Source organism: Macaca thibetana, chromosome 2, assembly GCF_024542745.1.
Source record: "Macaca thibetana thibetana isolate TM-01 chromosome 2, ASM2454274v1, whole genome shotgun sequence".
Lineage (NCBI taxonomy): Eukaryota > Metazoa > Chordata > Mammalia > Primates > Cercopithecidae > Macaca > Macaca thibetana.
The window spans coordinates 116630874-116646776 of NC_065579.1; the positions used below are offsets into that span (position 1 = coordinate 116630874).

At 39.0% G+C, this 15903-nt stretch overlaps 1 protein-coding gene across 2 annotated transcripts in view; it reads left to right on the top strand.

The window, feature by feature from the left end:
* Positions 1-15903, top strand: part of PTPRG (protein tyrosine phosphatase receptor type G) — a 745156-nt gene that overhangs the window by 682157 nt on the left and 47096 nt on the right. For both annotated transcript variants that reach the window (XM_050781197.1, XM_050781198.1), the window contains one exon: positions 8392-8483. In XM_050781197.1, coding sequence (XP_050637154.1) covers positions 8392-8483 — 92 coding nt within the window. The remainder of the gene's footprint in view (positions 1-8391; positions 8484-15903) is intronic.

The window sequence follows — 15903 nt, forward strand, 5'->3', positions numbered from 1 at the left end:
TTTCTGAAGAGACGTTTTCTCTCTTACCTTCTGGAAAGTATTACCAGTACTTCAGTCAGACCTAGGCATCTGCAAGGATTTCTTGGCAAACTTAATGCCTAGCTAAGAGAATATAGTTTTGAGACCACTTTTGTGCCTATAATTTATCATTTTCTCCCACCTTCCTAAAGATATTAATTGCAGGCAATTTGAATCATCCAATAAAATTCTCACCATGGGAATCAGATTTTTGTCACTTCTAACTGTACCAGAAGTTGACTAGGCCATCTCTCCTATTCATGTGAAATCCAAAATATTTTTGAAACATTCTCTCCTCATTTTAGTGTCTGTTTGCTCTTTCACACCCCATCCATCATTGCATGATTTTGTTCTCTTTTCTCTTCCCTTTTCCCTTTCTCTCTCCTCATATCTTTAAGCCCTGCTTATCTAAGGTATGACAGCCATATGCCCTGGGACTTCCACAGCCCTCATGTGAAACTTGCCATTTGATTATCCCCCAAAGCACATTGACATTTGTCAAATCTCACGCCCCCTTTTATGATTTGGAAAATATGGCCACCAGAAACATATTTTGGTTTGAGTTTTTCTTTTGAGAAGATCCCTTCCGGAAGAGATACTACAAGTGTAAACTGAGTTTTATAAACTGAATCACTTAACATGCCATAAAGGAAACTTAACAGCAAGTGAGTTGTTGTATATGAAAAATCTCAACTTAGAACTTACATTGGGCTCCTTTCCAAGTGGAATCCCGGAGTTATTTCAGACACTTCTCTTTGAGGAAAAGCCCAACAACGCCTACAGCCTTTTTCTTTTATTGTTGTATTTGTCACTTCAATTTATTGAAACATTTTACCCTAATAAATCAATCCATGCCTTTTTAATACAGCCCTCAATCATCTTCCTTGAAGGCATGTGAATATTTTCAAACTTTCTATTTGTAAGTGGCTCTTACTTATGCAGGGTTTACTACAACAGATCCATTTACAAAAGTAAATATTAATGTGATTTATTTTCTTGACAGCATGAAAATAAATGGGATTATTAGCGGGTATGCCACTGTAAATTTAAATGAGGGCAGTGTGTAAATCAGTTAAGATTATATAATTAATATTCAGCAGCAGCTCAGCTAACTGCCCTCTCTAGTCTGCAATTAGAAGTTTGAGCTACACACTGCTAATAATCTCTTTGTCACCCTGATGTGATTATAGAACCATTGAGTTTAATTTGAAGACAGTGACTTGGTTTCTAATTCCTATATACCAACATTCGGTTAGTTCATGATTCTGGGTTTTCATACGAGTCTGGAGGCCATATTGTGGTCCTACACCCTGCCCATGTCCAGCAGTTATGGTGTTGTTCAGGGCAGTGTTGTAATAAACGGAGGACCCTGGATGAGAACAATGTGACATCCCAAGCTTGTCAAAGTGGATGTACATGTTGACCCAGATGTCTGTAGATGGCAGGAACCCCTTTTTCCTGTAAGCAGGTTTGGAGACCTGCCTTTTAAGGAGGTTTTTTATTTGTTTGTTTTTTAATACAGCAGTGTTGTGTGGAATTCCAGACATTTCTAATGTTCAGTCTTTCTGCACTTAAGTTCAGTACTTTGCTTCTGAAAAATATTGGTCACTAAATTATTTCCAGGTTCTTGTCAGAAGGGCAGAAAGAGACAAGAAAATTGTTAGCTCATATCAGAGGTTATCTAAACAGGTAGCTGGAAGAACAGAAGCCACAGAAAAAAAGGCCTTTATGCAGAAATTTGGTCATTCTGGGTATTCTTCCTTAAGAATGTATCAAATTCCTGGGTAGCAATGGGGGTCAGAAGTCTAGAGGTTTTTTTGTTTGTTTGTTTGTTTTGGTTATTTTGCTACATTTTGTTTGGATAGTAAGTCTCTATAACTGGAATTTTATTAATACTTACAAAGGACTGTCAGAGCAGCTGGGTGTGTGTGTGTTTCATTAGTCAAGAAGGCCAATTAAACATACTGGAACCTGTCATGTGCTGACAGTGTGTATTTTTCAGCAGGGAGCTCAGGGACTTGACGTTGACAGCTGATACTGGCCGATGTGTTTCACATCCTGACTAAAAGATGTACTCTGCAGGTGTGTGTGCTCTGCTTTCCCAAGAGTAGACTTTATTTTTAAAGAGGTCTTTATCCTTAAAATATGTCCCTTATTTGAAAGCATGGCAGGTTATTTTTAAAAATTTCAGTCCAAGAGAAAATATTCCTAATCATAAGCTTCATGTGTCCCATGTGGGCTTTTAAGAAGCTGTGCATACTCGCACACTCCTACCATCAGGGCTTCAAACACTGTACAGATCTGGACCACAGGTGTGGGTTGTGGGCTTGAGACCCAGAAAACTGCTAGCCAGACTCCATACAGATTTGATCAGCTACTATCACACATTACCCTCTGGACTTCCAATCAAACCTTTCTTAGAAATCTTTTGAAGACATATGACCCCATGTTTGGTTTTCTAGAAAGGGATGAATGAGTGGAGAGTAACAGAGGAAGCTTGCTTCCACTCTGCTACTTGGAACTTTCTATAGAGATATGCATAGATCTAATATGTTAGTCATCTTTGGTCAAGCACCAGAAGCACTTAGGTAGCATTTAGGGCTATGCTGTAAGAAAAGTGCGTTCTTTTGAACAGGGACTCTCATTCGGTGTGGCAAAATGCTTACTCTGTGAGAGGCATGTGAGAAATGGGACCAACTTAGGGACCAACAGATTTACATCTCCCATTTCACTTTCATTCTGTCTCACATACCCACTGAGTTCAAATTGAGGAAATACCTTGTGCAAACTGAGCTCTTTCTCGTACCCATCTGGGAGCATTCAGTGAATGTTTCATGTAAGTCCCTCTATCTTGGGTACCTTGTTGATGGGGGTGGGCTTTAGAAAGCCATCTAAAACAGTGGTTTTCCAGTTTGTTTAAGTGGCAGGAAACTTGGAATTCAGGATGTCAGAACATCATTATTATTAATAATATTGAAGTAAATATTCACAACTTCAATGCCTTCATAGAAACTGAAATTAATTTTCCTACCAGACAAGTATAGCAGTCCACAAGGGTGGACTCTCAGGAACCATTTTCCCTTCCTCAGAGTGGTTCATAATTGGACACAGTACATACCAGAATCCCTAGAGGGAGTCTTCACAATACGCAGAGCTATACCCTACCCTGCACCTGCTCTGTTAGAATCATCATTAATGGGGCTTACCCTGCCTGGGTATTCTAAAAGCTCCCTAAGCCAAAGAGCTATGCACTGCTTATTAATAACCACCATTTGATGATACTTTACTGATAAGAGAGAGAGAGAGACTGAGAGACTGACTGACTGTTCAGGCCTGGCCCTCCAAAATTAAGGCATACCTAAATCAGAGAACTTAAAGTGTCAGAAAGATAAATGCTGCAAATGTACAATAGGGGGAAGTATAAGATAACTTATACTTACTAAGTCATTACTAGGTCATTACTAGGCCTGTCAGGGTCAGTGAAAATAATGTTACCTGGCCTCAGTTTCTTAAAGGGGACAGACAGCACTCAGGGGTTGGGGAGGGGATGGGAAGTAAAAGGGCAGAGGTAGAAACATGAAATATATGGCGGGGAATCATTGGATTATATTTTGTAGTTAAATTTGTCAATATATTTTTTCTTTACAAACATGATCTATTTCATTGATTTCCCTTTTTAGGGTACTTTCATATACAGATGTTCACTATAGAGAAATTAGGATTTTGGAAAATGGCTCTTTGTGATCCTAGAAATCTGATTCATTCAGGGAGGGTCTGTAAGGGTAAGTTAGTTGAAAGATAATTAGACCTAGATAGAAAATTGAAATTGCACGCTCAGTGACACACGTAAGCACTTTGAGAAATTTTTTTTTTTTTTTTTTTTTTTTTTTTTTTTTTGAGACCAAGTCTCACTCTGTTGCCCAGGCTGGAGTGCAGTGGTGTGATCTCAGCTCACTGCAACCTCCGCCTCCCGGGTTCCAGCGTTTCTTCTGCCTCAGCCTCCTGAGTAGCTGGAACTACAGGTGCACCCCACCACGCCCAGCTAATTTTTGTATTTTTAGTAGAGATGGGATTTCACCATCTTGGCCAGGCTGGTCTCAAACTCCTGACCTTGTGATCTACCCACCTCGGCCTCCCAAAGTGCTGGGATTGCAGGCGTGAGTCACCGTGTCTGGCCAGCACTTTGAGAAATTCTATCTCCATTCCCCTGAGCTCAAAACTAGAGACAATACTGCCTCCTTAAGTAGATCACAGTTCAGAGGTTTAGAGGCATTAAAACTTGTGTTTTTCCTTCCTTTTCTCCAAAATCTCTGCTTTTGCTTTTTTATTCCTGGATACCTCTGAAGGTCAAGAAGCACAATTTTTCATGGGAATTCACTGAAATGAGCAAGTTAAAATACAATGCCTTGTGATATGCAGCTGCTTTTCTTAGGTATTAAACACAGTGTAGAATTTGTACATGCAAAGGGACCATCTTCATATTGTTAAGGATCATGAAAAGTTGACAACAGACTGACCACCTCCATCAGTCCCTGGCCCAGAGTAGACCCCCCAATAGATAGTTATTAAAGGAATAAATTAAATACCAGCATTGTAATGCCTCCATGAATTGGAAGATTAAGTAAACATTAATAAAGAGGATGCCAGTCTATGTTTGTTATCAAGAAGAGATGCATATAGAATGATCTCATTTCGTTTTTTAAAAATAAAACCCCCCATGTAGTCCTAGCTACTCGGGAGGCTGAGGCACGAGAGGCATGAGAATCACCCAAACCTGGGAGGCAGAGATTGCAGTGAGCTGAGATCGCGCCACTGCACTCCAGCCTGGACGACAGAGCAAGACTCCGTCTCAAAATAAGATACATACTCCCCCTACACCCAGAATAATAATAAATTTTAAAAAAAGAAAAAAAAAAAAAACAGAAAACAGCCCATCTGTCTGTATTTGGGTGAGATTATAATAATAGCCCACAGATTGATTTCCTTGTTCCATTTCTGCTGCCCTCTAATCCATTCATCATGTAGCAGCCAAAATGAGCTTTCTGAAAGAAGCAAATCAGACAGTGCCTCTCCATGGATTAAAGCCTTTCATTGACTTTCCCCTGCTCCTAGACACCAACGAAGGTTCTTTGTGATCTGCTGGATCCTGCATGATCTGGCTCTGGCCTGCCTCTCCAACCTTGCTTTCCACAGCCTTTCCCTTGCCTCTGGCTTCCTTCCAGTTTCCTAAAATGCGCCAAGCTCCCTCTGCTCTAAGGCTCAACTAGCTGCTTGACCTGCCTAAAATGGTCTTCATCCTGAGTTTCACAGGGTTAGACCTCCTTAATCAGGCCTCAGCTTAAATGCCACCTCCTCAGTGAGGTCCCTTCCTTCAGCTGACTTCATTTACCACCACATCATTCTTATTTTCTTCATTGCTCTTGACTGTTTGAAGCAATTTGTTTGCTTGTTGTGGATTTTTCCCATGAAGACCTAAATACTGAGGGTAGGTACCTTGTGTGTCTTGTTTATCATTGTGCTCCGAGCTCCTCACTGCAGATGATCAAGGAATAGTCAATAAATGAGGAAAAGTATACAGGGTTAGGCCTCAAAATATTAATAGCGATCATCACTAGGAGGAAGATTTTGGGTGTTTTTAATTTCTTTTCTTTTCGTTCATTTTTATTGCCTAATTTTTCTGCAAAAATCATCTGTTGCTTATATAATACTTTATCAGTTACTCCAGTGCTTAGCCAGGCTTAAGGAAGTAGTTTTAAGGATTGCAGACAGCGGCAGAGAATGCGTTGTCTGCATACTTGATGCTGTGCAGTGGGTGCTGAATAAATATTTGCCAAATCCATTGAAATCTTTATTCTATGGGAAGATATTCTCCACAAAGTTCTGTAGTTAGTTGCCCACCCATATATTTGTGTGGGAGGCAAGTGCATGATGTGCAGCAAGGTACAGATGCGGAGCTCTGTCTCCCAGGTTTCTGATCCTTATCCCCAGTCGTGTACTTTTCTCTGGCAATCATGGAGTTATTTTACTCCGGGGAAAATCCGTTATAAACAGCAGCACATGGGGCACTAGAGTGTGATTTGCTTCAGTACAGACTGCTTTTTTCAAAGATAATGTGGAGCCTGTAGTTCCACATATAACTGAGAGACTGGCTGAACTGTCTGCCTGTCTTGTGGGGAAAAAAAATCTACAATATAGTATATATATCCTTTCTTCCAAGTCACTTTAACAGTAACTTGGCCAATAACAATTCTATTTATTAATAGCTTTACATTTTAGAAGTCCAATAGCAATAATAATTATGGTCTTAAAAGCTAAGTTATTTCTTGCATGTATTTTTTTTTTTTCAAGTTAAAGGCTAACCCAGTAAATTGCATCCCATTCATCTTAGTGACTTAGAGCACTTATTTGGGCTATTAAGCAGTTGAATAGCTGTCTTCTAACTCAACAAAAGCAGGTTTTCCTTAGCTATGATACTGGATGGTTAAGGCTTTCATTCATTTGTGAAGTCCATAACCTGTGTTTTAACTTTAATGTTACATTCTGGAAATCTGTGCAAATTGGGGAAGGTAGGGGAGGAAAGGAAGTAATCCAAGAGTAGAAAACATAATAACTAATTTAGAGAGAGAGAGAAGTTACTTTAAACATCAAAATAATTTTTTTTCACTTAGATTTCTATTGCTTTACATTGAGAAGATTTGGTTAGCACCAGAGCCCTGTAATATTATGTGCATTTCATATCCATGTAGCTTAAGTCTGACTAACTTATGTTCTTCACAAATTTAGGTAAAGGCAGCTAAGCAAAGAGTGAGGAAAACTTGTTTTATTATTTATATTACAAATGCTGAGCAATTCATAGGGGAAAAAAAAAAAAAAAACCACTCATTTTTCTTCAGTGCTCTGTTAGAGTAGTCCTGGGAGGCATGTGTCAAGAGTTGTAGTAACTGACGTTCAAAATCTCCTAATGGAATGGTGCAGCAGACTAGATTGATTCTAGAGCACTATCCAAATGGAAACTGCTTAGCTACTGTCCATCTGAAAATAGGCACTGCTTAAAAAACAGCACTTCATACTATGACATGTGAACATTTCTGATTGCGTGTGGTTATAATAGCTTGTATAAAAGCTGAGATGGAAACATCTTTGTAACCATGTGGTCTCTTCACTCCCACGGAGATCTTATTTTTTATAGTTTCTTGATTTTTCTCTAACCTTCCCAACCCTAGCCCCTTCTTTGGCCTCACAGAAACAGGGTACGCCCAATGGAATCATCCCAGGATATTTTTGATTAGATGAGCAAAGACAACTGTGAAGAAAAGTTGACTTATCTGGTAGTTGGAATACGGGCCCCAGAAAAAGCAAAGTTGTAATGTGTGTAAATGTTGTTTGGTGTGCGACGCCAGAGGAGGAGGACAGATCCCAGTGACACTGTGCACCAGAAGGATGCCGCCTGCTTGGCTAAAAGACCCAGCAGTAGGGCCAGCTATTGTAAAGCCCCTCCGCCAAATGAACAGGGACCCTTCTCTGGTCACAATAGCCATTCACGCTGAGCAGCTTCATTAAATATTCAGCCTGTGCTTCCGGCAGCTCATTAGGGCCGCAATGAGCAGTGACGTGGATGCAGGAAAGCTGAGGGCCAGCCAGCATCGGAGGCAGAGGCTGAGTGAGCTGCTGATGGCTTCTCTCTTCATTGCCTGTCCTATGATGACCAGTGTGTGCTCTCTGCTTTGCTTGAAATACAGGTAAAAAAAAAAACAAAAACAAAAACAAGCAGATGACACTTAAGGGCTTCAAGACCTTGTCTCAGATATTGTCTGGCAAGGGCCTCTGATTCTGAGTGCTTGCCTTCCTGAAGCCCTCTGACCCCTTTAAAGAGCTGTCTGAGGCTTTGGGGGCCTTTGCTAAGCATGAACAATGTGGTGCTATTGTGTACTTGGGCTGTTTGATGACGATGTTGGAAGGGGATACAAGGTGTGGTTTTGAACTTGGTGTTGGGGATTTAGAATAGCAAATTATTCCTCTGTAACATATCAAATTTAGAAATATTGTGAGATAACCCTAGCAGTCTGTGTGGTAGGTTTACTCTCTACCATGTTTTCACATATTTGAGTAGTTAAATACTAAGCCTTTCCCTTTGAACTATCAGGTTGGATACAGTGATGATAAAAAAAAAAAAAAAAAGGATATTCTTTAGCAATTTGGGGCCCCTCCAACAGGCTGAATGTTGTCCTTGTATCTTGTTACTTTTACATGAGTTCACCCTCAGTGCTGTGTGATGTTTAAAGCTGGGAAGATCTGTAAAATAAGAATTAAAAGATGATGAACTCAGATAGCGCATATCCTATTACTGACATGGTTTTTCTCTTTTCTACACAGAAAATGTTTTCAGACTGCTCATTTCTATGTGGAAGACAGCAATTCACCTCGAGTGGTCCCTAATGAAAGTATTCCTATTATTCCTATTCCGGGTAAGTAAGTAAGACACTGCTCTTATTTCCAGTGGGCTAATTGTTTTTCTCTTTTCTCAGTTTTGTGTGATAAAACAAGAAAATATTATTTTACAGCCTTTTAAAGCTTGCCCAGTATAAGATATCCTTAACTAAGAGTAATTTAATGAATACTCCTTTACATATCTACAAAGTAATAAAACTCTCTTTAGAGGAACAAATAACTGAGTTAATGTAGTATACAGTCATATGCAGGAAAGGAAAGTACAATAGAAAAAAGGGAAAAAACATACAAAAAACATTCTTAGTATCTACTTGAACTAAATTTCATTTGCATAGGCAATTTGTGCTTATATTTTTAAATCACAATTTGTGACACATTTTTTTAAGGTGATATTTTTCTAAGATTCTTTCCTCTGAAAATCATGTATCTTAATGTTGAAAGTTTTGGTTCTTATGGTGGTTGTGTGGAAATAGAGGGGTACATTACTAGTCTGGTGAATATTTCACTTTTCCTCTGGTAAAAAGATAAAACACTTGGTTAGTGTTGGGGTAGGGAATGGTGGAGTGTACACTGTAGTGAATCCTAGCAAATGCCTTAGACATTTAGAAGTTCAGCAGTGGGTTAGGTGTAATAGGATGTGGGATTTGAAGATCTCACCCACCATTTCTATTTGGCATCCCTTCTCGTTTGCCAGATTTTAACTTTCTACATCCTGGTTTCATTATGTGCTTCCAAATACGTATCTTCAGATATTTTAGATACATCTATCCTCTTGACATTACTCTTTTGCAAACAGAAGCATCACTTTGATTATAATGCCACCCATTCTCCACACCTGAAGCTCCCCCATCCTGCTGATCTGCCCTATTCTCCATAACGCTTTCCACCAACTAATGTGCTATTTATTTTACTTTTTTTTTGCTCTCTTCCCACTACAATGAGAGCTTTGTAAGGGCACGTGGCTATATTCTCAGTGCTAAAATAATTCTTGGCACACAGTAGGTATTCTTTAAGTACTTAAATGAGTGAACGTTAGAAAAATTTCCTTAAAGTTCTTAAAAGGTCTTGGCTGTGAAACTCAGAGGTACAGTCATTCTTTGGGTACCATGGAGAAATACTTCTATTGTTTGCAGATTGTCACTACGTGTGGTTATGGTTGTAGACTGAATTGCCCTGTTATGTGTCTGTATATTGCTTAGTCATTAGATATTACTGGGATTGTCCATGTTTTGTACATTCTAATCAGTTTTCTCACTAAAACTTGTCACACAGAAACAAGAAGATTAACAGAAGGTCTCTGATTAAGTTCCTGTTGGATCCTTTTGTGGCTGCTAAACTAATTCCCATAAAGATGGGATAAGTTTTGTGTTACTGTGTGTTCTCCACTAACCCTGCCCCTTTATCCTTGCTGAAGGAAACTACTTTTCCTTTGAGAGTAGAGAAGGCAGACAGCAATCATCAGTCTTCATCAGCATGAAATAGTTTCATTGAATCTACTGGATTTGCACAATAGTATGCATATACTTTTTCCTCTTGCTTTACCTACAGTATGTGTTGACCACTGGAAAATTCATGGCAGTCTTTCTCCCCTCTGACCTGATTTGTCTGACAGACTCAGTTGTTTCATAGCTGTGTAATTGAAACCCATTTTTAATGAGTTAAATGGTGAAATACTTACTGGGCTGTTTTTCCATTTCTATTTTCTTTTACCACTGGATTAGGAACCAGAAAACCTAGGTCCACCCTGAAATCTTTGTTCAGTGCCTTAACCTCTCTGAGCCTTAGTTTCCAGAATCCGTAAATTAAATAGGATGCCTGTTCTCCTTGCCTTTTGAGGTAACTGTTAAGACCACAGTAGATGATATGTGTAAAAGCACTTTGGAAACCATACATTAAGCCAGAAGTGTAAGCTGTTGCAACTTTCCTTCCCAAATCATGGTACTCCTAATCCCAGCAGTCATGGAGAGAGAGCATTTGCATGACTCTCATGTTAAAATTGTGTCCCTAACACCGAACTACATCCACTAGGTGTGCTCCACCTTGAATCACTCTTCTTTGATATAGGCTTTAGAACTTTTAATTCACTAGGATCCTCTGAATATGCCTTGCCACACCTTTGAGTAGGTGTCTTAGACCAGAAATTGCTTTTGAATGTTTTCTGTTTCATTCCCATTACCTATTTAATTAAGAAGTTAAATACTCCACTTACATTTTAAATGTAAGGCAGTGTGATGTTAAAGGGCTTACCTAGTGAAATGATGAGGGAGGCTAATCTGCTTTCTCAGGTCTTCATAGCTAACATAGCCTTACTAGGAGCATGCCTAAACAAATGAACTTACTTCACCCTTAATTGAGAGTTACCCTAAATGACCTTTCCTTAAAGAGCTTTCAGCTTGATCATAATCTCTTAGCTTGGTAAATAAAACCCCACAGTCCTATTTAATAGTTACATTTGGAAAATATTTTAATTCACAAAGCACTTTTTAAACAACTCATTGTTCTATTCTTTAGGATTTCTTCCAGTTACAGCAGTACAACTGTGTCTCATATAAGAAAAACACAATTCGGCCGGGCGCGGTGGCTCAAGCCTGTAATCCCAGCACTTTGGGAGGCCGAGACGGGCGGATCACGAGGTCAGGAGATCGAGACCATCCTGGCTAACCTGGTGAAACCCCGTCTCTACTAAAAAATACAAAAAAAAACTAGCCGGGCGGGTGGCGGGCGCCTGTAGTCCCAACTCGGGAGGCTGAGGCAGGAGAATGGCGTGAACCCGGGAGGCGGAGCTTGCAGTGAGCTGAGATCCGGCCACTGCACTCCAGCCTGGGCGACAGAGCAAGACTCTGTCTCAAAAAAAAAAAAAAGAAAAACACAATTCAATTTTTAACAAATTTGTGAGTTACTTTCACTCTACTAAAGCTTTTATCACAACTTTTCTTTAATGGAAGCCTCCATGGAATCATTTTAAATGATTTATCTTAGAAATTATCTAATTGTTCTTATTTCTAAAAATAATGAGACTTATAGAGCTCCTATGAAGTATTTATTCTACCCAATCAATCTCAGTTGTATTTTATCCCTGCTCAAAACCTAAATAACAATAATACTGGGCCTCATATCTGTCAAATTATTTTACCACTTGGGCTCTTCACACTCTATAATTGATTTTTTTTTAAAGATATTTGCAGACAACAGACATAACGAGTAAACTGAATCATTATACTAGCTAAAAATATGTGCAACAGGGTGAAGTTGAAAATTTAAGTACCAAGCTGTTGTAAAAATAGAGCTCCAGGGTCGTCACTGCGGAATATGCAATACACTATGTTCCCAGAGCCAATTTTACAGTTAGCCTCCTAAAAAATCATTATCTAATAATTATTGAGCATTTACCAACAAAGTATATTATGTTTATTTTCACTGCAGTCCTATAGAGACAGGTACAGGTTGATGCCCCCATTTTCTGGATGAAGAAACTGAGGTTCAGAGACATTTTTTTAATTGTCCAAGGTTACAGAGCTAAGCAGTGGAGCTAACACTGGAATTATCTCTGTGACTTCAAAGCACAGATGCTTATAAATGGCTCTGCCACCTCTTGGCATACGACTGTGACAGTTTTGATATCTCAAGACTTCAGACTCCTCATTCGGATATTGCTTCATTAAGTCCAGGCATTTTCAAATATATGTGAATATTCTCTTTAGTTTTTTGTGAGTTCTTGATCATTAACTTCTCTCACTAGCACTGACCATTTGGTTTTCCATTAGATTCTCTTTCATCCTCCTGGAGGGAAATTCATAATTCTTGGGTTGACATTTTCCCCATATTAAAAAATCTCCCCTCATCTCTGCTCTCTACTTATTTTTATTCTTTTCCTTCCTGAAAGACTCAACTCAGCAAAACATCCATTCCCTGCACAAAAATAGGTCTGTATGATTTAAATGACTTAGGAAACAAGTCACAGCCATGTTGAATGTTGAACAAATTTAGACACTAACTCAGCAACTTTGGTTGATTCTGCTGTGGCTAAAATTCATAAATAAATAGCTTGTATCTTTAAATCCCAAAGCATACATGGAATCGGTAAGTTATACTAACTTTTGGAAACTATTATAAAATAAAATAGGTAAATGATTAAGGAAAGCTTTGCTAACCCTTTGATACTCATCCCTTTGCGAGAGCAGTTTATAGGAATTTTTGAAGAATTTTGAATTATCAATTTTACTAATTCTAACAGGAATTTAGGATATTCAGTGTGTTCTTCTGATTTAGTATAGCAAAGACAGTCTTTTAAGAATGAGGACATTTTTCCCCCCCTGGTCTCACCTAACACTTACGCAAAATGTGGAAATGCTAGACAGAGACTGAATACATATGGTGGCTGAGGTTAATTAGCCATGTTAGAAAAAACTCAAAATGCAAGAGTATTTATCCAGCTTGAAAGAAGTGCTTTTGAGGTTGGCTTCCAATCACTATAAAGGTAGTATCAATTCTTTTATCAGATAGATTTTGAATGGTTAGTGCCTGTTCCATGCATGACATATGGGAAAAGCAGGAGCAGGAGAGAGAAGTTAAACTGTGACTTCTGCAGGAGAATGAAAGGGGCTCAGACTCAATATATTTCACTGAGGGTTTTTCAAAAGAAAATGTTCCCTGGTTACTGGTTTCCCATTGTTTTGGTGTGAGGATAAAGCATAACTGAATGCAGTAACCCAGCTGTCAGTCCCCTCATATGCTTTCCATCTTCTAAAATACTGAAGTGGTCACAAAATGCTGTCTTTAAGATCCATAATATTCTTAACACTGACAAGTACTTATAAAAATCTAGTGACTCAGGAATATTCTTTTGAAAAAAAGAATAATATCGCAGTTATTAATGAAGCATTCACTACATTATATTATTCTTTTAGACTTTCATTATATATAAACTTTAAAAAATCAGAACTTAGCTCATGAAATTAACCTGTTACAGAGCATATTGAAAGGGCTTTTCTAAATACGCGCACTGTCAGACACAAATGTCCTTACAAATGCTTTTCTCTGGAAATTAGAAAATCTAACTTTCTAATAAGAGCATTACAAAACAAAATGTTGCTGCTAACCAGTAGCTTAGAAATTCAGAAATGATTCATGCCTTTCCAGCAGTTAAAATACATCTTAATAATTTGAAGGTCACTGGCTTCAGCAGGGTGCCAGAATATAAAGGGGTTTTAAACATGCAGTTTAAAACCCTTGGGATTAAACCAACCTTGTTGGCATATTTTATTTATACAGAGATTATCTCCAAAGGAGATTCATTGGTCTTTTGACTATAATGAAGCCCTTTCTTTATTGACTGCATTGTGTCATAAATGAAAAGAGATTTCTTTTTATGGCAGGAAATAAAATGTTCCAACCTCCACAACACTCCATGCATCCTAAGATTGTGATTTAGACAAAAATCTTTTTGTTGTGTCCTAACTCAGGAAATCTTGATAATGTCCTTTTATTTCATATTTGCTTTATCTCCCTAAGTTGACACAAAGGTATTACCAAACACCGTGAAAGGCCTGAACTTGGCCTCTGAGAGACTGAGAGGGCATACAGGAGGGGCAGGGGGCTGAATTCCTGAAAATGAGGTCTATCCACTAGAGGTATGGTTAACACTACCTGATAACAGTCCAGTTGTTGGAGCAGGGTGAAGGGAAGAGGGTGGGTAAGGTCTGAGCTGCACTGATTTGAGCCAAGTACTATGCTAGGGCTCTGTATGTTTTCTCTGCCCATGGAGATTTGGTTGCAATTCAGGATAGGGTTGAGAGATCTGCCAAGGGTTAAATGAACTTTACAGGGATTGCTCATAGAGTGGGTGACTTAAGGACCTCTGGAGTCTTAATGGTATTTATATAAATACCCACACACTTCCAGAGTAAGCAAGAAGGGATATTTTATTAAATAGACCTTAAGTCAATCAACTGCAGCAGCTAAGCATCTTGTCAGGAAGGTAAATGCCATAACACTTTATCTACCTGGCATCATCAAGGTGACCAGTCTACCAGTGTGAATTTTCCAGGTAACTGAAGCTTACCCTCAAAGCCAAAGAATATCATTTCAATACTTTTTGTTGAAAAGTTTCTTTTAAATGTAAGCTCTAGGGAGGTAATATAATAAGGAAGAACCCAGGCTTTGGAGTCAGCCTGGCCCTATTACTTGATAATGACAGTAGCCTTGGGCAAGCTCCTTGGTCTCTTTTAGCCAGTTTCCTCACCTAGAAAATTAGAGTAATCGGCCACGCCTGTAATCCCAACACTTTGGGAGGCGGAGGCGGGCGGATCACGAGGTTGGGAGATCGAGGCCACAGTGAAACCCTGTCTCTACTAAAACTACAAAAAAAAAAAAAAATTAGCCAGTCGCGGTGGCGGGTGCCTGTAGTCCCAGCTACTCGGGAGGCTGAGGCAGGAGAATGGCGTGAACCCAGGAGGCAGAGCTTGCAATGAGCCAAGATCGCACCACTGCACTCCAGCCTGGGCGACAGAGCTAGACTCCGTCTCAAAAAAAAAAAGAAAATTAGAGTAATCACAGCCCCTAGAACATAGGGTTGTGCATGTAAAGCAAGTAGCACCTAACAATAAATCATAGATATGAAATGTTTACTAAATGCCAGGCACTCTTATAAGTACTTGTGTTACCTTGTTTACTTTTCATAATAATCTATGAATTAAGTACTGTTATTCCCATTTTACAGATGAGGAAAGGGAATCAGAGAAGTGGAGTCTTGCAGTCTGGCTCTGGCTTTTCCACTCATACCATTGCCTCTGGTTTCCTGATTGACAGGAAGCATCCCATCACTGGTGGCTGATAAGAATTACGGATACTCAGTTTTACTGAGTTACATGCTAATGGTCTTACCAGGAGCAGTGTACTCAGGCTGGGCCCTCTGTGCGGCTCCTCCCTATGGTGTATGTTCAGGGACAGCTTTGGCTGCTGCGTTTTCCTTTCTAACATCAAATAAAAAAAACTATGGGCAAGAAAGCTAATTGTTTCTCTTTTTATTGATCTGTTATTCCTTAAGATTAAGAGAAAGCAAATTTAGCATATATGAGTAGGTTAGAGGCATAAAGTATTGGTGATTTCCCTCTAACAGTTCTGAAGATAGATGCAAGTACAGCAGATACATAACTGTAGATTTTGGAAACAGCTTTATGTTCGAATGCATTGTTCTTTATTGCCTACAGTGCTGCATTTGAGGTCAGCGTTATCTCAGCTTTCGTGTTTTCTTCTCAGTAGAAGTTGCCCTCATCAGTTCACTCTCTTCTGAGGCTCTGCTTTTGGTACCTACAGACCTAATTTCAAGCTTCATCAAAAGTACATAAGAAGGTTTTGTTGTGAATTTAACAAAATAAAAGACCAGTTATGTACATAATTTAATTCTAACCACCAAAAGCTAAAATCTGGGAACTTAAG